This window comes from Canis lupus, chromosome X (genome assembly GCF_003254725.2).
Source record: "Canis lupus dingo isolate Sandy chromosome X, ASM325472v2, whole genome shotgun sequence".
Taxonomy (NCBI): Eukaryota; Metazoa; Chordata; class Mammalia; order Carnivora; family Canidae; genus Canis; species Canis lupus.
Genome location: NC_064281.1, coordinates 123,520,256 through 123,547,140, shown reverse-complemented (window position 1 = coordinate 123,547,140; position 26,885 = coordinate 123,520,256). Strand labels below are relative to the sequence as shown.

At 48.8% G+C, this 26,885-nt stretch overlaps 1 protein-coding gene across 1 annotated transcript in view; it reads left to right on the top strand.

Moving 5' to 3' along the window:
* Window positions 1-3,766: 3,766 nt before the first annotated feature.
* GAB3 (GRB2 associated binding protein 3) overlaps window positions 3,767-26,885 on the top strand; it is an 81,399-nt gene continuing 58,280 nt past the window's right edge. Inside the window, exon 1 of the mRNA XM_049107847.1 lies at window positions 3,767-3,864. Coding sequence (XP_048963804.1) covers window positions 3,793-3,864 — 72 coding nt within the window. The 5' untranslated portion in view covers window positions 3,767-3,792. The remainder of the gene's footprint in view (window positions 3,865-26,885) is intronic.

Below are 26,885 nucleotides of genomic sequence, written 5' to 3'. Positions count from 1 at the left end.
TGAAGCAAAGAATACGTTTTACCACAAAAGAAATCCTTTCCTTTGGGTCACCAGCCTCTGGCTTGCTCCTGGGCCGCAAAGGCCGGGTGCCTGCCGGCGGAGCTCTAGGAACCACGTGGCCGCAGCTGCTCCTGATACTCTGGCTGCCAACTGAGCGTCCCCGGCGCGTGATCATCGGCATCTGACACCAGTCTCGAGCAGCTGTAGAAGGTACAAGAAAGTCGCTCGAGCAAGGGGCTCACGTCTCCGAGGCCCTAGTTGTCCCTAACTCACACCTGTAACCTCATGGGACTTCTTCATGACTGCGTGTATTGGTCAAGGCCTCCGGGGGAAGCAAATGGTAGACCCGGGGCTGGAAGTGAGAGGCGCCCGGGGTGGCAGCAAGGCCCAGGGAACCAGCAACAAGCGGGGAGGCTCCCGCTGCGGCTGCCATAGGCCCAGCCCGCCCACAGTGGGGACAGCCCCCAGGTGGGTCGCATCCCCGGGGTGACCAGCCAGCTGCCTGCTGGCAGAGTGATGGAATCGGGCTGCGTCCATCCCGAGGGGCAGCAGCTCGGGCCGCCGAACAGGCCGTCGCTGCAGCCACGCTTCGCCCGCGTCCCCTCCCCCATCGACCGGCTGCACCTTGCTCACCTCTGCAGTGTGTCACGGAAGGAGAGCGGCCGCAGACCCGGGGGCCTGGCTCAGTAGAGCAAGCCAACTGCGGACCTTGGGGCCGGGAGTTTGAGCCCCCGTGTTGAGGGTAGAGTTCACTTGTGGAGAAATTTTATTTGTGGGGCAGTCTCTCTCTCTGATGATTTTTTTTATTATTTTTATTTTTTATTTATGATAGTCACACAGAGAGAGAGAGAGAGAGAGGCAGAGGCACAGGCAGAGGGAGAAGCAGGCTCCATGCACCGGGAGCCCGACGTGGGATTCGATCCCGGGTCTCCAGGATCGCGCCCTGGGCCAAAGGCAGGCGCCAAACCGCTGCGCCACCCAGGGATCCCTCTCTCTGATGATTAAATAAATAAAAATCTTTAAAAAAAGTATTTATGTATTTGAAAAGGGGGGGTGGGAAAGGGGGGGCGCAGGAAGAGGGAGAAGCAGACTCCTGCTGAGGGAGCCCCACGTGGGCTCCAGGGATCCGGACCTGAGCCCAGAGGCAGATGCTTAACTGAGCCACCCAGGCACCCCCAGGGGTAGCATTTACTTTAAAAAAAAAATCAGGGAGGGCAGCCCGGGTGGCTCAGCGGTTGAGCGTCTGCCTTCAGCCCAGGGTGTGATCCTGGGGTCCCGGGATCGAGTCCCACGTCTGGCTCCCTGCATGGAGCCTGCTTCTCCCTCTGTTTCTCTCTCTCTGTGTGTGTCTCTCGTGAATAAATAAAATCTTAAAAAAAAATCAGGGAAAGACAAAGGACAGGTGCTCGGGTGTGCTTGTGCTTGTGCTGAGGGACTGCACTGGCCCTACTACGGTCCTCATCGCCCTAAGGCCCCTGGCCTGGCCGGCTGCTTGGCGAGCTGCAGACTCCACGATTGTCGCAGTTGGGGGAAGCCAAGCTGAAAGGTGGAGGTTTTGTCTTTTACAGGATGAGGCCGAAATACTGGAAGTGGTGACCAGTGTACGGTGCTGTCTGTCTACAGTCAGAATCCCCGGCCTCAGGACTCAGGAGGTGACAGTGGGAGCCGCTCCTCTCCGCGTCCTGCCTAAGCCACCGTCTCGGAGTCCCTCTCCATCCCCACAGCCTTGAGCTCTGCTGGTTCCCAAAGAAAGGGCGCTTCTTTTGGGGCCAGACTTTGGTTCTATTGAATCGCAGTTGAGCTCGCCTTGTGGCCTGAGGGTTTTCTGATGCTACTGAACGGACAGGCAAGGACAGGCAAAGCCGGCAAACTGAGGGTTGACCAAGCTGGCTGGGGGGTGTGGTGTGTTGATATTGTTGCTTGTGGAGGGGAAAAGGTCTGCTGCTCCACAATGGGGCTGGGAAGGAGTGTGTCGGGAATGCAGGGGATCCCCTGGGGCACCCCTGACCACAGCCAGTCCACGCAGGACCTCCGAGGCCTTGGGTTTGAGGGCAGTCAAGGTTTGGGTCACTCACGAGATCTATAAAGGGTTCTGACCACTTGAGTTCTTGGTTTGAGAACAAAGGGAGGACAGAGAAGGTAGTAGAAGAAGGAAGATCATAAAGACCAATTATGGTCTGAAGAGCAGTTCTAGGAATAAGAATCGTGGTAACTGTGTGTGTACATACAAAATCTTGCAAGTTTTTTTTCTATATTGTATACGTTTCAACAAAAGGTGACAGGTTAGCTCTATAGTGTTTGTTCTTGAGGTCTAGGATATTGAGGTGGGGTGATATGTGAAGTAGAGGAGCACGGAGTCTCCCCTAGATGTGGCTACAATGACTAATGGAACTTTTGGTCTCCTGTTTTAAGGAGTGCTTTTCAGTTTGTAGGAGCGATGGCCACATCATTTCCGTGGGGGCAAGCTGTTGTTGCCGAAGTAAGTGTGTTTTGTGCACAGGGTGCGTATGGATGTTGACCAGGTAGCAGGTGGCCTCTGGTGCGTATGTGGTTTCCCAAAAGTTTCATTTCATCCTATTTGGAAAGGTGGGAGAGCAAAAAAAAGATACAAAATGAAACAAACAAACAAAAAAAACCCCGAAGAAACAAATAGAAAGAATGATATTTCTCATTGTCCCCCGAATGTGGATCTCTGGTTGTGAATTAGGTGTGGCTAATGTGATACCCTAGAGGGAGGGGAGGGAAGCCGCAGGCAAGCGGGGGCTGGTGGTGGTGTTCAGGGCCGAGTGGGCTCTGAGCCGTGCACTGCCGCGGTAGCTGGAGGCCAGCTTGGCCGAAGTCATAGCGTCTGGGTGATGTGGCCTTGGAGCCCAGGCTGGGGGTAGCCCTGGGCCCCCCGCTCCAGCACCCAATGATTTTGTGAGCACCTGCATTCGTAACTTAAGTCCCATTTTTGTTGAGACACTTCTAGCACATTCTGTTTCCTCCACGAAAGCGTGAGCGATCCTATGAGAGCAGAGGATTGCTGCCCTACAAGGGAGTTGTGTCTTTCTCGAAATTTCGAATGTAGGGTAGGAGGCCAAGAAGTCTTTTTTCGTAGTGTCACTTTATTTTTTTAATTCATTTTTATTGGTGTTCGATTTGCCAACATACAGAATAACACGCAGTGTAGCGTCACTTTCACGGGAGGGGCAGCGCAGGAGGGGCCCGGGCGCTGCGGGCCAGGGTGGTGGCGCGGGGAGCAAGGGCCAGGTACGTGCGCTTCGCGGGTGCCCACGGTCGCGGTGATCACGCGCGCTCGTCTGTTGACAAAGTGTGGGTTCGGACAGTGGGGCCAATGCTGAGGCCCATTTCCCGGGGTGTCTGCGCCCATCCCGGGAGACCCCGGCGCCCGGGGCTTCGCTGGCGGCTTGCGAGCTTTGGGGCTGGGGTGCCCCGGGTTCCGGGGCCCATCTGAGCCGCGCGGACCGCAGGATCGGCGGGGGGGGGGGGGAGAGTCGATCCGCGAAAACGCTGGCGGGGCGCGGGCCGCCCGCCTCCTCCCGCCGCCCCGGGCGCCTCGCAGGTGCGGCCCGCGCCCGGGCTCCCGCGGCCGCGCGCTCCCCCGCGCCGTCCGGGCGGCGGGCGGTGGCGCCGTCCCCGCCGGGGAGCCGCGGGGGCCGGGGGCGGGGGTCGCGGCGGGGGCCGGGGCGGTGCCGGGGCGGGCGGCGCTGGGCCCGCCCCGCCGGCATCCCCGGCCGACTTCCTCCTGCCGCGGCGACCCAGCTGGAGGAAGCGGCGGCGGCGGCCACGATGAGTGCGGGCGACGCCGTGTGCACGGGCTGGCTCGTCAAGTCGCCCCCCGAGAGGAAGCTGCAGCGCTACGTGAGTGGGGGCGCCCCGGGGCCGCGCGCCGCGGGCTCGCACGTCGGGCCGGGCCGCCGCGGGCGGGGGGCTGGCGGGGACGCGTCGCGCTCGGGGGCCGGAGGCCGGCGCGGGCGGCCGGGCGGGGAGGGCGCCGGGGAGGGCGCGGGGCCGGGGCGGCGGGGCTCGGCACCCCCGGGGCGCCCCGGCGCGGCTGTCACGGGCGCGCGCGGCCCCGAGCCTTCCGCGGCGGCCTCCGGTTCCTCCGCCGTCGCTCCCCGGCTCTTTCCGCTGACACCGCGCTCTGGCAGCGGCCGCTGCACCCCGGACTGCGGCGGCCCCGGCCCCGGCGCTCGGGAGGGAGGGCGCGGCCCCCGGGGCGTCCCGCGCCGAGCCGCACGCGCTGCGCCCGCCGGTGGCCCGCTGTCCTCCGCGGTGGCGGGGCCGGGTCGCTGAGCGCGCTCCCGCGGGGACTCGCGCACACACACACACACACACACACACACACACACACACGGGGCTGCGGCTGCTCCCGGGTCCCGCCCGCGCCGCCCCCACAGCCCGGCCACCAACGCGCGGGGCCGCAGCGAGCGCCCCCAGCCCGGGGCCCGCGTCCAGCTCGCGCTCCCTGCACGCACCGTGTGCCACCCGAGGACGCCAAACGGGAAACACTTGAATCGGGAGTGAATCCCGCCACGAGGGGTGACGGGACCCATGTGAGAGCAGGAACTTCCTCGGCCACTGGCCCCTTCCCCGTGAACCAGGCAGCGGCCTGCGCCAGCAGCCCTGAGAACGTTGTGTTGTTTGCTCTGCTGAGCGGCATTTTGCAAAGCTTTTCAAAGCTGTACTTGTTGATTGCTTTTTTTTCCCTGATTTTTAAAAAACATTTTATTTATTTATTCATGAAATACAGAAAGAGACAGAGAGAGGCAGAGACACAGGCAGTGGGAGAGGCAGGCTCCACGCAGAGAGCCCGACGCAGGATCCAATCCCGGGACCCCGGGTCACGACCTGGACCCAAGGCAGGTGCTAAACCACTGACCCACCCAGGGACCCCTTTTTCTTCATTTTTAACTTAGTATTTTGAAGTTTTCTCTAGACCCCATAGGGGCGTGGCACTCACGACTCCAAGATCAAGACTCACATGCTCAACCCACGGAGCCACCCACGCGACCCTCGCCCGAGCAACATTTTGCTCACCTGAGCCGCCAGCATGTCGATTCACTACTGGCTTTCAGTCCCCTGTCCCCAAACACAAGCTACAGCATTTCTCCCACTGTTGTCACTCAGCTGCTTCCCTAGCAGTAAACCTACTTGGAGGACTCGATGGTGCTCAAGGGACGCAGGACAAGAAAACCTGTCCCCTGAGCCCCGCACGGGCAGCCAAGCCCTTGTCACAGGGCTCACCAGGTATTTTCAGACTGACACGCACTCCCAAGAAGTTTTCTGCTCTTGTTTTCTATCTTGCCCCGAGCAGACGGGCTTAGGAAAGATTAGGAGGGTTTCATCAATTCTGGCAAAGCATCCGGTGTAGACCTACAACCACATGTGGTCATTGCCTTTGGCCGAATCAGGTGTAGCGAGTGTGGACTTTGAGCAGCTGGTGGGCGCGGGGGGCGGCTGGACACGTAACACGCAGCAGCACGTCGACGTAGCCTAGTGGCCCCCGAAGGCGTAGACCGTGACCCCATGGCTGTGCCCTTTCTCTGACGCTCGCGCTCCCTTGGCGGCGGCGGTGTTCTGTGCAGGGCACCCCAGAACACGCCTGGCCGGGCTCCGGCTCCGGCTCCGGCTCCGGCAGGAATCCCTGCTGCCACTAGGTGGCGATCGTGAGTCAAGCCAACGGGGCCCGGCCGGCCGCGTCTACACAGCCACCTTCAATTCCCATATTGCCAGGGGTCGTCGTTCTTGATTTCAGCCGAGCATCAACTCTGAGTCCAGCCTCGTGTCACGGGGCTACACAGACAAAAAGCGATCGATCCCCGTTTCCCGGAGGTCCACGGGCTGCCGTCTAGAACCCGAGCACGTAACCAAGGTGCTTAGTGGCACAGGCAGGCGACGACTCCGTCCTGGGGCCCCGGGCCAGCTAGCAGCCCGGCTCGTGTTGGTTAAGTTACAAGCGCAAGCGGAGTCTATTTTTAGGTTAATATTTCAGTCCAAGGTAAGCTCCTGCTCCATCCTCTTGAATCCCTGAGCCAAGGCAATCAGGTTATTTTTATCGCCCCACTCTTTTATTTATTTTTTATTTTTTAAAAGATTTTATTTATTTATTTATGATAGACAGAGAGAGAGAGAGAGAGAGAGAGGCAGAGACCCAGGCAGAGGGAGAAGCAGGCTCCATGCACTGGGAGCCCGACGTGGGACTCAATCCAGGGTCCCCAGGATCACGCCCTGGGCCAAAGGCAGGCTCCACACCGCTGAGCCACTCAGGGATCCCCCGCCCCAGTCTTTTAACAGACAGTTGATGCTTTTGTTTTGTGTTGTGTGTATCAAAAATATTGTTATAGATCCTGGTAAAAATTCAGACAATCTAGGAATAAGTAGAATAAGAAGCGAGAGCCCCCGTTTCTCTGAACTCCTCCTCACACCACTCCCCTCCCTAGGGATAACAACTGTTAGCAGTTTGGTGAGTATCATTGTAGAAAAATTTCTTCAAAACATAGCGATTTTATTTTTACACAAATGAGATCATACTCTACAAGTGTCCTGCAGTTTGCCTTTTTCACAATGATTCTGGACATCTTTCCAGATTAATGCAGATTGATTTACTTCATTCTTTTATTTTTATTTTTATTTTTATTAAAGTAATTTATTTATTTATTTATTTATTTATTATTATTTATTTATTCATGACAGACACAGAGAGAGAGAGAGAGGCTAACCCACTAGGCCACCGGGGCTGCCCTACTTCATTCTTTTAGACCACTACCTAATATTTCTGTAATTGAAGTGACGTAGTTTAACGCTTTTTCTATTAATGCACATTTGCCTTTTTACTTTCTCAATTTTAAAGAGTCCTGTAACAGCAATGATAATAGAGGATAATAATTCACATGTATTGAATGGTCTATATATCCCATGCATTACACTGAGGACTTGTATTATCACATTTAGGTTTTCTTAAATATTTTTTAAAAAGATTTTATTTATTTATTCATGAGAGACAGAGAGCGAGGCAGAGACACAGGCAGAGAGACAAGCAGGCTCCATGCAGGGAGCCTGACATGGGACTCGATCCTGGGACTCCAGGATATGCCCTGGGCTGAAGGCACGCGCTTAATGATGGAGCCACCCAGGGATCCCAAGGTTTTATTTTATTTTTTAAAAAATATTTTATTTATTTATTCATGAAAGACCCAGAGAGAAAGAGGCAGAGACCCAGGCAGAGGGAGAAGCAGGCTCCATGCAGGGAGCCCAACACAGGACTCAATCCCCAGACTCCAGGATCATGTCCTGAGCCAAAGGCAGACGCTCAACCACTAAGCCACCCAGGCGTCCCCCAAGATTTTATTTTAATGTATTTATTTGGGAAAGAGGGAGAGAGACGGGAGGAGCAGAGGGAGAGGGACAAGCTGACTCCTCACTGAGCACAGAGCCTGATGCAGGGCTTGACCTCACGACGCTGGGATCATGACCTGACCCAAAATCAAGAGTCGGACACTTAACCCACTGAACCACCCAGGTGCTCCTTCATTCTCTTTACAGTATCTTTGTAGGACAAGGAGTTTGAAGTTTTAATTACATCCAGTTTATCAAACGTTCCCTTATGGATTGTGCTTTTAATGTTAAGTCTAAGAACTCAGGGTCACCTGGGTGGCTCAGTGGGTTCAGCATCTGACTTCGGCTCAGGTCACGATCTCAGGGCCCTGGGATCAAGCCCGCCCCACATGGGGCTCCCTGCTCAGCGGGGGAGCCTGCTTCTCCTTCTCCCTCTCCCTCTGTCCCCCTGCTTGTGCTCTCTGCCAAATACATAAAACATTAAAAAAAAAAACAACCTTAGAATTCTTTGCCTAGCCCTAGATCTGAAAGATTTTGGTTTTTATAGTTACTCAATGATCCATTTGAGTTAAATTTTGTCAAAGGTGTGAGATTTATGTTGTGGGTTTTTTTTTTTGTTTTTTGTTTTTTTGTTTTGCGACCTTAGTCCTTTTGTTCCAGTACCACTTATTGGGTAGACTGTCTTTACTCCATTGAATTACTTTTGCAACTTTGTTAAAGATGAATGGGCTGTGATTGGTAGATGCAATTCTGTGTTCTCTAGTCTGTTACACCGATTCCTTTGTTCAGCTTTATGCTGTTTTGATGGCAGTAGTTTTATGATAATTCTTGGAGTCAGGCAGATTGGGCCCTCCAACTTTGTTTTTCTTTTCAGAGCTGTTTTTGCCTATTCTAGGTCCTTTGCCTTTGCATATCGGTTTCAGAATCAGTTTGTCCATTGATTTCTAGATATTCACCCCGTATCCTGCAACCTTGCTGAACTCACATATTTATTTAGTTCTGGGAGGCTTGTTTATAGTTTACTATCAATATTACTTAGAGGTGATGAGAGCAGACGCCCCGGCCTTTGATTCCCCTGATTGTAGGGCAAAAGCATTTAGTCTTTTACCTTTTTTTTTTTTTTTTCTTTTTTAGTCTTTTACCTTTTAAGTGTGCTAGCTGTAGGCTTTTTGTAGTTGCCTTTTATCAAGTCAGGGAAGTTCCCTCATATTGCTGGTTTGCTGAGACTTCTTATTTTTTTATTTATTTATTTTTGAGACTTCTTTTATGAATTGGATTTTATTTTATTTTATTTTTTTTGAATTGGATTTTATTAAATGCCTTTCCTGCATCTCCAGAAATAATGATACGCTTTTTCTGTCTTTGTCTGTTTCTGGGGTAAAGTATTCCAACCGTTGATTTTTGCATGCTGAGCTGGCCCTCAACTCCTGGGATATCACTTGGTTGTAATATATTATTTTTTTCATATGTTGCAGGATTTAATCTACTTTTATTTTGCTGAGGGTTTTTGTGCATTTGTCCGTGAGGGATATTGGTCTGTAGTTTTCATTTTTGTACTATTTGTGTCTGGCTTTGCTATTAGCATAATGCTGACCTCATAGGATCGTTTCGGAAGTGTCTCCCCGCCTTCCAATGTTCTGAAAGATATTGGCTACTATTGCTATTCCCTTTTCCTTAAATGTTTGCTAAAATACACTGGTGAAACCATCTGGGCCTGGACTTTGCTTTGTGGGATGGTTATTAACTATGAACATGATCTCTTTTTACCAGCTAATAGGACTATTCAGATTACTTATATCTTGTCGAATAAGCTTTGGTGGTTAATGGCTTTCAAGGATTTTCTCTAGTTCATTTAAGTACTTGAGCTAATTGTGATAAAATTGTTTGTTATAGTCCCTTATCATTTTTAAAAAAGATTTTATTGGGCAGCCCCAGTGGCTTAGTGGTTTAGTGCCACCTTCGGCCCCGGGTGTGATCCTGGAGTCCCGGGATCGAGTCCCGTGTTGGGCTCCCTGCATGGGGCCTGCTTCTCCCTCGGCCTGGGTCTCTGCCTCTCTCTCTCTCTCTCATGAATAAATAAAATAAAAATCTTCAAAAAAATATTTTAGTTATTATTTGAGAGAGAGGGAGCATGTGAGAGAGCGAGCATGAGCAGAGGCAGGGGCACAGGAAGAAGGAGAAGCAGGCTCCCTACTCAGCAAAAAAAAATCCCTACTAGTAGTATTTTATTTTTTCTTTTGCCTCAATTCTTGATTGATATTTTTTGTAGGTAAAGAATTTTAGCTTAATTTCTTTCCCTTTGAAAGAAAGGGAAATTTGAATTTGAAATTTGAATTTTAAAGATGTTGCATTACTGTTTTCTCATATGCATTGTTCCTTTGTTCCTTTATATATATTTTTTTCTACCTGTTATTACTGGTTTAAAGTTATTTGATTATGATGTGCCTTGGTATTATTTTCTTCATGTTTCTTGTACTTGGAGTTCATTGAGCCTCTTGGATCTGTGGGTCTAAAGTTATTTCTTAGGGATAGTTGTATCTTCAGTTTTCTACTTACTTTTTTTCTGCAGCGTCTAATCTGCTGTTAATGCCATCCAGTGTGTTTTTCACTTCAGACCTTATATTTTTCATCTCTAGAAGTTAAATCTTTTCTCTCTCTCTCTCCTTAATATGCTAATGCTTTCTCTGCCTTCTTGAATATGTAGGATGTATTTATTTATTTATATGTATTTTTAACGGTTATTTATTTATGTTTTAGTAATTTCTACCCTCCAAAAAAAATAATTTTTACCCTCCACATGGGGCTCGAAGATACAAGCCCCAGGATCAAGACTTGCATGCTCTTCTTTTCTTATTTTTTAATTTTAATTTTTTTTTTCTTGCATGCTCTTCTGACTGAGCTGGCCAGGCACTCCAGGGACAGGTTTATAATGACTGTCTTAGTGTCCCTGTCTACTAATGAAACATGCAGCAACTTCTCCTCCACATTGGAGAAGATAGCCTGCTCCAGATCACTGTGCCCCTAGAAACTTCATTTAGGGGTCAGGCCCCTGAAACTTAGAGAGTTAACTTGGACTTTCTGGCATGTGTCGTCTTAAGTAAAGGTGCTCTCTGCTTTGTGCTCAACAGGTCTACTTGGCATGATGTCATTAATGCAGTGTCCCAGTGTGGTGCTCTGTGAGATGTCAAGGAAATCAATCTCCATGGAGTACGTTATGGCACAGTAGCAGACTTCTCATAGCTTTAGGGCAAAATCATAAAGGTGTGCTAGGGCAGCCTGGGTGGCTCAGTGGTTTAGTGCCACCTTCAGCCCAGGGTGTGGTCCTGGAGACCCGGGATCGAGTCCCACATCGGGCTTCCTGCGTGGAGCCTGCTTCTCTCTCTGCCTGTGTCTCTGCCTCTCTCTCTTCTCTGCGTGTCTTTCATGAATAAATAAATAAATAAAATCTTAAAAAAAACGGTGTGCTATTGTTCATGTCAGTTGACAGTGGACTATTTCATTTTTTGTAAGATTCTGTTTATTTATCCATAAGAGACGTAGAGAGAGAGGCAGAGGAAGAAGCAGGCTACTTACAGGGGGTAAGTCCCTGCCGCGGGACTCGATCCCAGGACTTGGGGATCACGACCGGAGCCAAAGGCAGATGCTCAACCACTGAACCACCCAGGCCCCCCCAAATGAACTATTTCTGATTCTTGCTAGTTGATAGAGGGATAAAAGCGTTTGCCAGTGATAGCTGTGTACCAGATGCCAGGGGTGTGTTGATTTGATCTAGTGAGGAGGCTGTGTCCAGGAGAGCAGCTGCAATTGGCATCAACACTGGGCGAATTTCATGATCATACGTTGTCCAGGAGGCCGAACAGGCATGTCAAGTGGGGTGTGATATGATAGAGTCACCTCCCCTGTATCTTTGACATTTTTTTAAAATTATTTATTTATTTATTCATGATAGTCACACAGAGAGAGACAGAGAGGCAGAGACACAGGCAGAGGGAGAAGCAGGCTCCATGCACCGGGAGCCCGACGTGGGATTCGATCCCGGGTCTCCAGGATCGTGCCCCGGGCCAAAGGCAGACGCCAAACCGCTGCGCCACCCAGGGATCCCTCTTTGACATTTTTGTTGGGGGCTCATCTCCGCGATTCCTCCAAGCCTGTGGAGTTGCTTTTTTAAAAAGATTTTATTTATTTATTTATTCATGATAGATACAGAGAGAGAGAGGCAGAGACCCAGGCAGAGGGAGAAGCAGGCTCCATGCACCAGGAGCCCGACGTGGGACTCGATCCCGGGATTCCAGGATCACGCCCTGGGATGAAGGCAGGCGCTAAACCGCTGAGCCACCCGGGCTGCCCTGGAGTTGCTTTTGGATGGCTATTCTGGTAGTGAGTGTGGGGAGTGCCAGTGATTCTTGCCCTTCCTGCTATCAAAGTCCTCAACTCCACAGACCAGAAGGCTGATGTAGGGATTTGATCAGTTGCCAGGGATGTTGTTCCAATTACACGTTCGAGAAGCGGAGAGATTGCCATAAACTCGGTGGGTCTACTCTGAGGTTGAACTAGGTCAAAACTTCATTCATCCAGGGATCCCTGGGTGGCGCAGCGGTTTGGCGCCTGCCTTTGGCCCCGGGCACGATCCTGGAGACCCGGGATCGAATCCCATGTCGGGCTCCCGGTGCATGGAGCCTGCTTCTCCCTCTGCCTGTGTCTCTGCCTCTCTGTCTCTCTCTGTGTGACTATCATAAATAATAAAAAAAAAAACACAAAACTTCATTCATCCATCCAACTTTCCTAAAATAGTCTTTCAGGAGATACGGTGGAGATGGGTGAGCGAAGACACCACACATGGGAGACCCATGACATCCTCCTACCTGCCTATGCCTTTGCGATTCTCCTCTTACTAGGAACCCCTAGTACCTGAACTTCATTGAATGTAGCCACCATTCAGTCCGTGCTTCGGTCGGGCAAACTGCTGCAAGAGCACTCTGGGTGCTTAGCCACACATTAAGCCGAGGAGCTCTGGTGTAAGCACGGCCATGACAACACATTTAGCTTGATCCAGGATTATGTTTTGTCTTGCTTGGCCTACTACCCTTAGAATGCATTCCCACACATCCCAGTGGCTTTTATTTATTTATTTTTATTATTTTTTTTCCAGTGGCTTTTAAAGACAGCTTTATTGAGGTGTACACACACACACACACACACACACACACACACACACACGCTATAGAGTTCACCCATTGTAAGTGTGTAGTTGGATGATTTCTAGTAAATCTGTCGTCGTGCAACCGTTACTACAGTCCAGGTTTAAACCATTTCTGTCCTCTCAGAAGATGCCTTGGCCTGTTTGCAGTCGGTGCTCACTCCCTCCCCAGCCCCAGGCAGCAACTGATCTTTCCATCTCTAGATCCGCCTTTTCTGATAATCTATAAACGGGCCAGTGGACTGTGTGGTCTTTTGTGTTTGCTTTCCCTGAGCGTTGGCTGCCCAGCAGCCGGGACGCTCTCTGCGGATCACCGATCACCGACAGTAGAACCTGAGGTCATGACTTGAGACGTTCCTTTTTTTCTTTTCTGTTGTTGTTGTCGCACTGTAGTCGGCATAACAATGTCAGAGTAATTTCGGGTGTAAACAGTGCTGCGCCACGTCTATAGGCGATGCTACGCTCAGCGCAGGTGGAGCTCCCACCTGTCCCCCGCGCTGCTGTTAGGTGCCATCGACTGTATCCCGGTGCTGCGCCTTCCATCCCCTGACTTACTCATCCCACAGCTGGAAGCCTGTAGCTCCCCCTCCCCTTTCACCTTTTTTGCCCAGCCCCCAGCCCCCTCCCCTCTGGCAACCACCAGTTCTGTGTATTTATGGTTCTGTTTCTGCCTTTTTGTCTGTTCATTTGTCTTATTTTTTAGATTCCACATATAAGTGAAACCATAGGGTATTTGTCTTTCTCTGTATGCTTTATTTCACTTAGGCAATACCCTCTAGATCCATCCCTGTTGTTGCAAATAGCAAGATTTGTTATCCTTTTTTATGGCTGTGTATGTGACCACATGTTTCTTATCCGTTTGTTGATCAGTGGACACTTAGGTTGTTTCCATGATGCTGCAGTGAACATAGGGGTTCATACATCTTTTCAAATTGGGGTTTTCATTTTCTTCATACAAACACCCAGAAGTTGGGTGGCTCAGCGGTTGAGCGTCTGCCTTCGGCTCAGGGCATGATCCTGGGGTCCTGGGATCGAGTCCCACATCGGGCTCCCTGCATGGGGCCTGCTCCTCCCTCTGCCTGTGTCTCTGCCCCACTCTCTCTCTGTGTTGCTCATGAGTAAATAAATAAAATCTTAAAAAAATACCGAGAAGTAGAATTGCTGGATCATATGGTAGTTCCAGATTTTTTGGGATGCCCGGGTGGTTCCGCAGTTGGGCACCTGCCTTTGGCTCAGGTCGTGATCCCAGGATCTGGGATCGAGTCCTGCATCGGGCTCCCTGCGAGGAGCCTGCTTCTCCCTCTGCCTGTGTCTCTGCCTCTCTCTTTCAGACTGTGTCCCTCATGAATAAATAGATAAATCATTAAAAGAAAATCAGAATTTTTTTGGTGGTTCTATTTCTAATTTTTGGAGGAAACTCCATATTGTTTTCTGCAGTGTCCACACCTTATTTTTTAAGATAGACATTCAGTGCTATGAATTTCCCCCTTGGCACTGCATTAGTGGCATTCCAGAAATCCTGCTATGTTGTGGGTTTTTTTTTTTTTGCATTCACTTCAAGATATTTTCTAGTTTTCCTTGTTATTTCTTCTGTGACTTGCGTGTTTAACTTGTAAACTTATTTTTGTTGTTTTCTAATTTCATTTCATTGTGGTTAGAAAACATACTTTGTATGATTTGAATCCTTGTAAATTTGCTGAGGCTTGATCTGATATACGGTTTATCTTGGTAAATGTTCTGTGTGTACTTGAGAAGAATGTGCATTATGTTGTTGGGTGGAGTGTTCTGTAAATATCAATGAGGTCGAGTTGGTGGATAGTGTTGCTCAGTTCCACATCCTTGTTGATTTCTGTCTTTGTGTTTTACCAGTTGAAAGAGGGGTGTCGAAATCTCAGACTATAATTGTGGATTTGTCTGTTTCTCCTTGAAGTTTTACCAGTTTTTGCCTCAGTATTTTGAAGCTTTGTTATGAGTTGCATACATGTTTAGCACTGTTCTTTTATCTTGATCAAATGAATACTCTAGAAGGCTAGATCAAAAAGGAGGCATTCTGATGTTAGTTACTACAGAAGGCAGCTACTATTGAAGGAACTGGGGCATAAGATGAAGTTTGGCATGACCATAACCTAAGAGCTTAGGGGAGGGGAGCCCGTAGCCATGTATCTATTGCTCTGACTCCTGCCAAAGAGGCTGCTAATGCCTCAGAGGGGACCTGAGGAAGCTGGCAGCTGGGGCTGTGCTGTCTCCCTGCCATTGGAAGGATACTGAGAGCTACTGCGAGTCTCATCGCCCTTTTACCTGCCTTGCACTCTTCCACCAGTGTTTCCCATTAGCAGAGCCCACCAGAAAGAGAAATACGGTTGGTGGTCCCTGTCCCAGAATCAGGGGAGTAGATCTGCTCTCCAGATAGGTCCCAGCTTTTCTCTCATACTTACTATCATCCTGTCCTTTTGCTCAGTGTTCTGAGAGACTGGCTCAAGTCAGGCTTTTAGCTCATTGATTTATGCATAAGTTGTAAACTTTCTGCTTTTCAGCCCATTGATTGCTACTCCTGTTTTTAAGTTCTAAGAACTGTCTCCTTTTCACAGCAGTTTTCCCATCTTTTCTGGATAACCTTGTCATAATTTTCCCTAGCATATTTATTACATCCTGGCTTTCTCCCTCATATCCATACGGATGTTTGGGGCAACGGGTTTCTAGAAAGAGGGAACAGAAAGTGCAAAGGCCCTGAGGCAGAAGACTATATTTGCCATATTTGAAGAAGAGCTTTTTAAATTCAGTTTCAACTTCTTTAAAAGCTTGGTGATTCTGGGCTGCCCGGGTGGCTCAGCAGTTTAGCGCCGCTTTCAGCCCAGGGTGTGATCCTGGAGACCCAGGATCGAGTCCCATGTCAGGCTCCCTGCATGGAGCCCGCTTCTCCCTCTGCCTATGTCTCTGCCTCTCTCTGTGTGTCTCTCATGAATAAATAAATAAAATCTTTAAAAAAGCTTGGTGATTCTTGGTTGTCGGCTCATGTTTGTATTTGAGGGTCTAGATCAACGGTTTTCAATGGGGGTGACTTTTTTTCCCTGCAGGTAGGGATACCATTTTTAGCAAAAAATAAAAAGTTTAATTTCAGATGATAAAAACAAGTATTTTTTTATTTTTAAATTTATTTGAGGAGGGGTGAGGCAGAGGGAGAGAGAAGCCTGAAGCAGACTCTCCACTGAGTATGGAGCCCAACTCGGGGCTCTATCCCAGGACCCTGAGAACGTGACCTGAGCCAGAATGCAGAATGGGCTGCCACCCAAGTGCCTTGAAAAAAAAAAGTCTTTTTCTGTGTTAAGTATGCAACCCTATCCTCCTATCCCCAGGAGACATTTGGCATCATCTGGAGACATTTTTGTCATTAGAACTGGTAGGGAGGGTGCCACTAGCATCTAGAGGGTAGAGACTAGGAATGCTGCTAAATATCCTACATGCACAGGGCAACGATGACGACAAAGAATTTGGCCCAAAATGTCAGTAGTCCAAGAGTGAGAGATTCTATTGTAGATTGAACAGTAAGTGTCCTCAGCTGAAATGAGAATCCTGTTGATCAATATCTGGTTGTTGTTGTTTTTTAAAGATGTACTTATTTGATAGGGAGAGAAAGCACAAGCTAGCGTGAGCAGGGGAAGGGTCAGAGGGAGAAAATATTCAAGCAGGCTCCCACTGAGTGCGGAGCCTGATGCAGGGCTCAATCCCATGAGCTGTGAGATCAAGACCTGAGATGAAACCCAAGAGTGACACTTAACCAACTGAGCGCCCCGACAAATAGCTATTTTATTTTAAATATTTTTTAAAAAGATTTTGTTTATTTATTCATGAGAGACACACACACACACACAGAGAGAGAGAGAGAGAGAGAGAGGCAGAGAGAGAAGCAGGCTCCATGCAGGGAGCTTGATGTGGGACTCGATCCTGGGACTCCAGGATCATGCTCTGGACCAAAGGCAGGCACCAAACCGCTGAGCCACCCAGGCACCCCAAATAGCTGTTTTAATTGCAGGAACCTGTTTCTTGTTATGGTGAAGAGGAACGCCACCTGGGTGTGTCTGCTGGGGTGTGGGCTCTGAGATACCTGGAAGTCTCTATATTTACGGTCACCACCAAGGGGGCTTGCTACCACAGATCCCTTCTGCCCTGGGCCTTGGTGACCACAGCTCTCGATGAGCTCAAGAAAATGAAGATTCTCTGTTTTGTTCGGGGTTTCTTATCAGGGTGGAAGGGATATTCATTGCAACTTTCTGCATCCTAGGCAGAAACAGAAACCCTTTCTATTTCTTTTCTGAATTTAATCAACTCTTGCTTTATTGTTTTATTTCTTCTTAGTGTTTATTCATTTCTGTTCTTAGGTTCTGACATTTGGATGATCTCAGCCTCTGAGTTGTGTTTAGAGGATACGTTGAAAGTTTCAGATTTACACGCTCATCATCACCATGGCTGGTTTCATTTTTTTAAACTTTTCATTTCTCTAGTTCAATTGGTATCTGTATTAGTATGAAATGAGGGAATGATATTATTTCACAAACAGTCAACTGATCCAACACCATTTGTTAAGTAATGTTTCCTCTCTCTATATATATCTTCATTTTTTTTTGGAAAGTGAGCTTTCCACCCAGCATGGGGCTTGGATTCACGACCCTGAGATCAAGAGTCACACGTTCCACTGACTGAGCCAGCCAGGTATCCCTATTCGTTGTTCCTTTTTGTTGCCAGATAATATATTATTTTTAAAGATTTTATTTCTTTGACAGAGAGCAAGCGAGCTAGCCCGGGCAGCGGGAGAAGCAGGCTCCCCGCTGAGCAGGGAGCCCGATGGGGGGCTTGATCTCAGGACTCTGACATCATGACCTGAGCCAAAGGCAGATGCTTAACCACTGAGCCACCCAGACACCCACCCCCCACCCCGAGAGTGTATTTTTGAGGAACGTATGCTGCAGGCACTGGGACCAGCTTCTTCCTTCCAGATATGTATTCCATGCGTATTCAAGCACATTTTTTGCATAAATGGTATCATATTATACTCACTATTTTATAACCCCCTTTCTTAATATATTTTAGGGATTGTTCCCTTTTGCACATATAGATATTTGTCATTATTAAAAAAATTTTTTGTCATTATTATTATTATTATTTTTTATTTGTCATTATTTTTAACAGGTTCATAGTTTACTGTTTGGAGGCACCAAGATAGACTTTTTTCTTGTTTCTAGTCTCATGCTACTGTAAACAGTGTTGCAGGGAGTATCTTTGTACATTGGTCTTTGTGGTTATGTGCAATTATGCTTGTGAGAAAACTCTCAGAAGTGGAATTGTTGAGTCAAAGTGTATGTGAATGTAAAATGCCAATAGATAGCAAATTAGTGTCTTTAAGTGGCTGTGTCAGTTTTCATTCCCAGCAACAGTGCATGAAAGAACCTGTCCCTCTGCTACCCCTCAATTGTAGTATGTTATGAAATGTCTTGATCTTTGCAAAGTCAAGAGCTGATAAATGGTCTTCTGTTTTATTTTTATTTTTATTTTTATTTTTTTTGGTCTTCCGTTTTAATTGAATTTCTTTTTTTTTAATTTTTTTTAAATTTTATTTATTTATGATAGTCACAGAGAGAGAGAGAGAGAGAGGCAGAGACATAGGCAGAGGGAGAAGCAGGCTCCATGCAGGGAGCCTGATGTGGGACTCGATCCTGGGTCTCCAGGATCGTGCCCTGGGCCAAAGGCAGGCGCCAAACCGCTGGGCCACCCAGGGATCCCTCAATTGAATTTCTTAATCGGTGAAATTGAGCATCTCTGCATCTATAAAAACCGTTTGTATTTCTGTTTCTATAACATGATCTTAAATGCAACAGAAACCTTCAATACTCACTTGGGTCTATTTGGGGGCAGTTTTGTTCAGGTGATCTTCCTGTCTTCCTTATGCTTTTGTCTCGGCCTTTAAACTGGTATTGAATAGTTCATGATATATTTACATGTTTCAAAAATGAAAAGTATATGTAAAATATACATTAAGAAACCTCATCTTCACCTCTGTCTTCATCTGTCTTGATCACCCTTATTCTTCAAGTAAACATTTTTATTGATTTTTCCTTTATCCTTCCAGTATCTTTTTAAAAAATATATATTTATTTTTTTATTTGGGAGAGAGAGAGCAAGTGCGAGCAGGGTGAGGGGCAGAGGCAGAGGGAGAGAGTCTCAAGCAGACTCCCCACTGAGCGTGGAGCCCACGTGGGGCTCCATCCCATGACCCTGAGATCACGACCTGAGCCGAAACCAAGAGTCGGCTGCTCAACCAACTGAGCCACCCAGGTGCCCCTTCCAGTATTTCTTTGCTTTTTTATTCTTCCTGTTTTCACGCAAAAGGTAGCTTACTCTATGCCATTCTGCATCTCAGTGTGTTGATTTAAGAAGACGTGCACATGGCCAACAGATACGTGAAAATGTGCTCAGCAGCACTGATCACCCAGGAAACTCAAATCAAAACCACAAAGGCGAGTCACTTCACACCTGTTAGGATGGCTAGTACCAAAAAGCCAAGAGATTTGGAGAAAAGGGAACCCTTGTGCGCTGTTGGTAGCAATGCAAGCTAGTGCAGCCACTGTGGAAAATATATGGAGGTTCCTCAAAAAGCCACAAACAGAGCTACCCTATGGTCCAGAAATTCTGGTGTATCTGCACAGTGGAATATAACTCAGCCCCCAAAAAGGAAATCCTGCCATTTGCGACAACACGGATCAACCTTGAAGGCATTGTGCTCAATGAACTAAGTCAGGGCAAGACAGATACTGCACGATCTTACTTGTATGTGAACCTAAAGACAAAAACAAACAAAAAAGCCCTGAATTCATACGTGCAGAGAACAGATTAGCGGTTGCTAGAGGCTGGGGGCAGGGTGGGTGAAATGGGTGAAGGTGGTCAAAAGCTACAAATTTCTAGCTATAAAATAACTTAGTCCTGAAGATGTAGCGTACAGCATGGTGACCAGTTAGTAATACTGAATCGTAGGTTTGAAAGTTGCCAAGATTTTAAAAGTTCTGGGGGAAAAAAATGTATTCTCTCATTCTCTCCATGTCAGTGACCAGAGGTCTTCACTGTTTTTAACAGCTTTTAAAAACATGTTTTATTTACTAAGTCATCTGTACCCCCAACGTGGGGCTCGAACTCACGACCCTTAAGATCAGGAGTCACACGCTCCACTGACTGAGCCGACCAGGCGCCCCCGTCTTCACTGTTTTTTTTTTTTTTAAGATTTTATTTATTTATTTATGTATTTATTTATTTATTTATTTATTTATTCATTCATTCATGAGAGACATACAGAGAGAGGCAGAGACCCAGGCAGAGGGAGAAGCAGGCTCCATGCAGGGAGCCCGACGCGGGACTCGATCCCTAGTCTCCAGGATCACGCCCTGGGCCGAAGGCAGGCTCCACACCGCTGAGCCACCCGGGGATCCCGTCTTCACTGTTTTTGACAGTCTGTTGTGTGATCCCATATTTATTCAACCAGTTCCTTCTTTTGCAGACCCGGGTCGTCTTCACTCTTATTACAACCATTGTCGCAACTAGGAAAATTTTGCGTGTGCAACATTTTGTACTTGTGCAGGTAAACCAGTAGGATTCTCAGAACTGGGATTTCTGGGTCTGCGAATGTATCAATTTAGTGAATATTACCAAATATCCCTTTTTGCATTCATAGTAGCAGAGTACAATAGCGCCTTGCCAAAAGAACGTGTTGTCAAGCTGTGGGCCGTCTGACAGGTGAAAAATTGCATTTCTGTGTCGTTTTCATTTGCAGTTCTTTTATTCAGGGGGAGGCTGGACATTTTTTGATATATTCATTTATTTTCTTGTGACCTATGTGCACTTTCTCCATCATTGGTCTTTTAGTCTCAATTTCTGGGAGCTGATAAGTCCCTTGTGAGAAAAGCTGTGTCTAATTTTCCCCACTTTGTCATTTGTATTTTTACTTTGCTTCTGTAATTCGTGTGTATATGTGTGCAAAAAAAAAAACTTGTATCTAGTAGAATGTATGTGTCAGTATTTTCTATGTAGTTGTCCCAACACTGCTTGTTAAAAAGTTCATCCGTACCCCCACTGATTTGAGATGCTGCCCTTCATCATATACGAAATTCCTATATTTTTTTCTGGGCTTTCTGTCCTCTCCCATTGCTCTATTCACATGCCACTCTCTCACTGTTTAGTACTGGTTGTTTTTGATTTCTGTTTTCCCCCATGACCTTTAGAATCAGCTTGCTTAGTTTCAAAACAAAAACAAAAACAAAACATTATTATTGGGGAAGGGGTTATGTTAGATTTCTGAATCAACTTTTTTTTTCAAGATTTATTTATTTGAAAGACAGAGGATGTGTGTGCTTGCACGAGTGGGGGAGGGCAGAGGGGGAGAACCTTCTAGTGGAATCTGCATTGAGCCCAGAGCCCAACTCGGGATTCGATCTCACAACCCTTGAGAAACCCGGAACCAAGAGGTGAATGCTCACCTGAGTGAGCCACCCAGGCGGCCCTAGATGAACTTTGTAAGGCTGAGCCATATTTCACCGTGTGGCTATTACATTTTCCTTCTTTACCGTTTGATGAACGCTCACACGCTCCTCTCCTGGCTCTCGTGGATGGTGCTGCGCTGACCACGGGAGAGCAGAGACCTCGTTGAGACAGTGACCTCGGTACTTCAGGGTCCAGACCCCGAAGTGGGATTGCTGGCTCTTATGGGTATGGAGTTTAGGGTTGTGCAGGATGGATGTGTTCTAGAGATCCATCGAACAGCGTAATGCCTGTAGTCAGCAATACAGTATTTATTATTTTATTTTTTTATTTTTTAGCAATACAGTATTTTTTTAAAGATTTATTTATTTATTTATTTATTTATTTATTTATTTATTTATTTATTTATGATAGACATAGAGAGAGAGAGAGAGGCAGAGACACAGCAGGAGGGAGAAGCAGGCTCCATGCAGGGAGCCTGATGTGGGACTCGATCCCAGGACCCCAGGATCACGCCCAGGCCAAAGGCAGGCGCTAAACCGCTGAGCCACCCAGGGATCCCCGAGCAATACAGTATTTACTGCATGTCACAAGGCTCATGTTGTATCACGTGTTTCTACCACCACCCCACACAGAGAAGGAAACTTTTGGAAGCGATAGGTATGTCTCTTACCTTCATTGTGATGGTTTCATGGGTGTCTGCAAACGGTCAAGCGCATCAAACTATACACATTCATTATGTGCAGTTCTTTGTCAATCAGACTTCGATTAAACTGTGTTGTTTTTAAAGGTAATGGCTTTGGGGCTAAGAGGATTTTTTTTTAAATTTTTTTTAATTTATGATAGTCACACACACACAGAGAGAGAGAGAGGCAGAGACACAGGCAGAGGGAGAAGCAGGCTCCATGCACTGGGAGCCCGACGTGGGATTCGATCCCGGGTCTCCAGGATCGCGCCCTGGGCCAAAGGCAGGCGCTAAACCGCTGCGCCACCCAGGGATCCCCTAAGAGAATGTTTTTTAAGATTCTATTTATTTATTTGACAGAAGGAGAGAGTGTGTGTGCATGAGCACAAGTAGGCAGAGTGGCAGGCAGAGGGAGAGGGAGAGGCAGGCTCCCCCTGGAGCAGGGCTGGATGCGGGGCTCTGTCCCAGGGCCCTGAGGTCACCACCTGAGCCGAGGGCAGACGTTTAACCCAGTGAGCCACCCAGGATCCCCAGTAAGAATTTTTATTTCACGCTAGTAATACATTCCACTGAGTCTTGTACTAGTGTTTTTTTCAAAAACTATTGTTAAATTTTTTTTTTTATTTAAAAAAAATTTTTTTAAAGTTATTTTTATTTATTTATTCATGAGAGACACAGAATGAGATAGAGAGGCAGAGACACAGGCAGAGGGAGAAGCAGGCTCCATGCAGGGAGCCCGATGCGGGACTCGATCCAGGGACTCCAGGATCACGACCTGGGCCGAAGGCAGGCATCAAACTGCTGAGCCACCCAGGGATCCACCATTGTCAAATTTGATTAAAAAGTCAGCATTTCTAATGGAGATCTAGCAAAGCAATGAATTCTATTAATAGATCATGAAATACTGAACCCTTTTAACATCTCTGGAATTAACCTCAGCTGGACAGGGTGTTTTTGTTTTTGTTTTTTTTTTAATTGTGTTGCTGAATTCCGCATGCTGTTTTCTACTGGATTTTTGCAGCAGTATTTATGACTGAAGTTGGTCATTGGCTTTGAATTTGGCTTTATTTATTCCTGTAAAACCTTTAGCAGATTTCGAGAAAAAGGTCGTATTTGGTCCATACGAAAATTTGGAAGTTTGTCATATACTAGAATGTTTTTTTAAAGATTTTACTTGTTTATTGGAGAGAGAGCAAGTGAGAACACGAGTTGGAGGAGCAGAGGGAGAGGGAGCAGCGGACTGTCCACTGAGCAGGGAGCCTGACATGGGGCTCGATTCCAGAACCCCAAGATCATGACCTGGGCCGAAGGCAGATGCTTAACCCACTGAGCCACCCAGGCGCCCAGTACCAGTTTAATTTAAAGCAGAAATCATAAATGGACAGCTCACAAGTTTGTTTTATTCTGACCACAAGTCAGTTTTGTAAATCCTTCTTTTCCTGGATAAGTTTCTGTTTCACTCTGGCTATCGAATTCATGTATGTATGATTTTACAAAATGGTTCTTAAATCAAGTTTATTTTTACTCTCCCCAGAGGTATCTCTTCCTTTGCATTGTAAAGTTCTGCTCTCTGCCCTTCTCGCCTGTTGATTAGGTTAGCTCATGGTTTTTCTAGGTAATTGATTTTCATTTTGGTAAGAACCAGCTTTTTGATCATTCTAGTTTTTAATGTTTCTAGCTCTCTCTCTAATTTCTCCTTCTGTATCGATGATTGATTTCTTCCTTCAGCTTGGGTGTGTTTTAGGAATGGAGAGACCCGGACTGACCGCATAGTCCATGGGGATGCTGTAGCAGTCAGCAGTTTAATTTGCAAGCAGCCGAAGCTGACCCCGACTCATTTGAGCAGAAAAGGAGCTTATCAAAGCGATATTGGGTAGCTCACAGAAATGTTGAAAGGGCTGGAGAACCAGCTTTGAGGTTAAACAGCCAGGAAAAAACACCCCAAACCACAACTCAGAACTAGTTCTGGTGAGAAATCTGCCGCCAGTGCTGCAGACCTGTTCCTTCTCTGTTGCCAGGGGGGAGGGGGGCGACTCTCTCTCCCATTGTCGCGAGTCTGTAGGCTCTGAATTCAGCTGTCGAGTTCATTGTCACCAACACACCCTCAGTAAAATAATATGGAAAAGAAAGGGGGAAGAGACGGCAGATCAGTAGAATGTCCCAGAAGGCAGAGCCAGGGGTGCTTCATGCCGCCTGTGGTTTCCTGTCCCCCCTCTGCTCAGCCAGTACCTTGGCCGATGGGGGTTCTTTCCCCGGTGAGGTGACCTGCACCTTCATCCCCGAGGATTCTGACTCCCTGGTCATAGCATCAGTGTGTTTTGGGGGTTGGGGGACGAGGGTACCCCGGGTCCTCCAAGTGGCCTCAGATCTCTCCATTCCAGTTGTCAGCTTCCCAGTCTCGTCTGTTGGTTTAATTCTTCACTCACGGTCAGGTGTGCACCCCGCGTGGGGCTGGAGCTCATGACCCCGAAATCAAGAGTCCCACGCCCCAGCGCCGGAGCCTGCCAGGCGCCACCCAGCCCCCGGCTTGCTTAAGGGTGCTCGTGGTGCCACGTGCGAGGCTGTCGCAGCGGAGCAACCGGGCGGATCGCGTTCTGGGCCCGGAGTTGAGGTCTTCGGGCTCGTCCTCCCCTTGCTGCGGCGTCTGCGGTCCGGTGGCCGGCGGGTGCCTCCTGCTGGGCCTTCGAACCCCACTCCCTGTCCCTGCCACCCCAGGCCCTCGTCCCCAGGGCCCAGTCATGCGGGGTAGCTGGTTGCTGCCCGGGAGCAAGTGGAGGGGCGCTGGCCGATCGCTCCGAGGACGTCCTCCGATCCCGGGCGGGCAGGGCGGCGCTTCCGGGACAGGGCTCGTGACGATTGCCGCGCCGAAGGGCCGCAGGGGAGCAGCTGCCACCCGCCCTGCCCCGCGCACGTCTTGGGAGCCGGCCGGGGACCCGCCCCGCAGTGGGACACAGTCTTCTTGGCCTCGTCCCCGTCGCTGTGCGTCCCATCCCGGGAGCCCGGCGCCAGGCTGTCGCTGTGCGAGCCGCTCCGCGAGGCCCCCGCGGCTCTGATGCTGCCCACATGCCTGGGGCGGGGGGGGGGGGGGCGTCGTGCAGCTGGACGACACCCTTCGCACACAGCGCGATGACGACGAGGGGCGGGGACCTGGGGGGGTCACAGGGACGGCGGCCCCCCTGCCTGGCGCCACCACCGCTAGACGGGGAAGACACAGGACACAGGCGCTCAGAGACCCCGGCGTCAGCCCATCAGCCACCTCCGCAACCACCCAGCCGCAGGGGGCATTCTTGGCCTCCGGCTACGCGGAACTCACATCTGGTTGTCTGTTTCCTAAGTGTCTTTTCTTTTTTTTTTTTTTTTTATAAATTTTTATTTCTTTATGATAGTCACAGAGAGAGAGAGAGAGAGACGCAGAGACACAGGCAGAGGGAGAAGCAGGCTCCACGCAGGGAGCCCGACGCGGGACTCGATCCCGGGTCTCCAGGATCATGCCCTGAACCGAAGGCGGCGCTAAACCGCTGGGCCACCTGGGCTGCCCCCCCTTATTTGTTGATAAGTGACCACTACACCCAAGGTGGGGCGCCAACCCACAACCCCGAGATCAAGAGTCAGGTGCCCCTCCGAGCGAGCCAGCCAGGCACCCCTGGTGGTCTGATCACAGCATCCCCCGATGCTTCATGCCCCGGGTGGTGACAGCACTACGGACTGTCACAGGTGACACTTTCTCCTTCACTGCTTTTTCGGAGACTTCGTTAGCAGTCGGTAGAAGTTAGCGATGACTATTCCACGACCACCACGGCCAGGACTAGCACCACAGAAAGATACCGACGACATGCGCCTGTCCACCCCCGAGGCCTTTTGCTTCCAACAGCCGTTGTCTGCAAGTCCCATGTGGGGTACTGGTCACCGTGGCTGTCCTTGCATGGTGGAGAGCTGCAGTGTCACAGACACCCTGAGAGCAGGAGCAGTGAGCCCAGGTGGACGCGGTCGGAGATGTGATGGCCAGGAGTGGGGTCTGCGGCGAGGCCTTCGAGCTTTCCCCTTGGGGGCGGGGGGAGGACATCGGGGGGCTGGGAGCACAGGAATGACAGCATCCACGAGAATGGGACAGCAGCAGCTGGGGGAGTGGGAGCTCTCCTCTGGAGGCACGCTTGTGAATGGGATAGGAGATCACCGCTCCAAGAGTCACACGAAGGAGAGTAGCCTGGGGTGGGGGAATATGTGCACGGCTTGCATATTGATACTACAATTCATTCGCCCCCTTTTTATCTTTAAAGATTTTATTGATTTATTCATAAGAGACACACACACACACACAGAGGCAAAGACCCAGGCAGAGGGAGAAGCAGGCCCCACGCAGGGAGCCCGACGTGGGACTCGATCCCAGGACTCCAGGATCACGCCCTGGCCTGCAGGCTGGCGCCAAACCACTGAGCCACCCGGGAATCCCCTTCACTCACCCTTTTGATGCATATTTAGTTTCTTCCTGATTTTTGGCCATTACAAATAACTATATAAACATCCATGAGTACACAGCATTGTGCACATGTCTGAGAAAATTTTGCCATTCTTTTTTTTATTTTTTTTTATTTTTTTATTTTTTAAATTTTGCCATTCGGATGGCAAAGGTATTCCATTTTGACTTTTTATATTTGTTTGTTTGTTTATTTGTTTATTTATTTATTTAAAATATTTGATTTATTTATTCATGAGAGACACAGAGAGAGAGGCAGGGACCCAGGCAGAGGGAGAAGCAGGCCCCACGCAGGGAGCCAGATGCGGGACTCGATCCCGGGTCTCCAGGATCACACCCTGGGCTGACGGTGGTGCTAAACTGCTGGACCACCGGGGCTGCCTCCATTTTTACTTTTTTTAAAGAATTGTATTTATTTATATATTTTAGACAGAGAGAGAGAGCACAAGCAGGAGGCGGGGCAGAGGGAGAAGGAGAAGCAGACTCCCTGCTGAGCAGGGACCCTGATGTGGGGCTCAGTCTCACTACCGTGAGATCATGACCTGAGCCACCCAGGAGCCCCAAGGTATCATATTTTCATTTATCTATCTATCATCTATCTGTCTATCATCTATCTATCTTTCATTCATTCATGACAGACACACAGAGAGAGGCAAAGACACAGGCAGAGG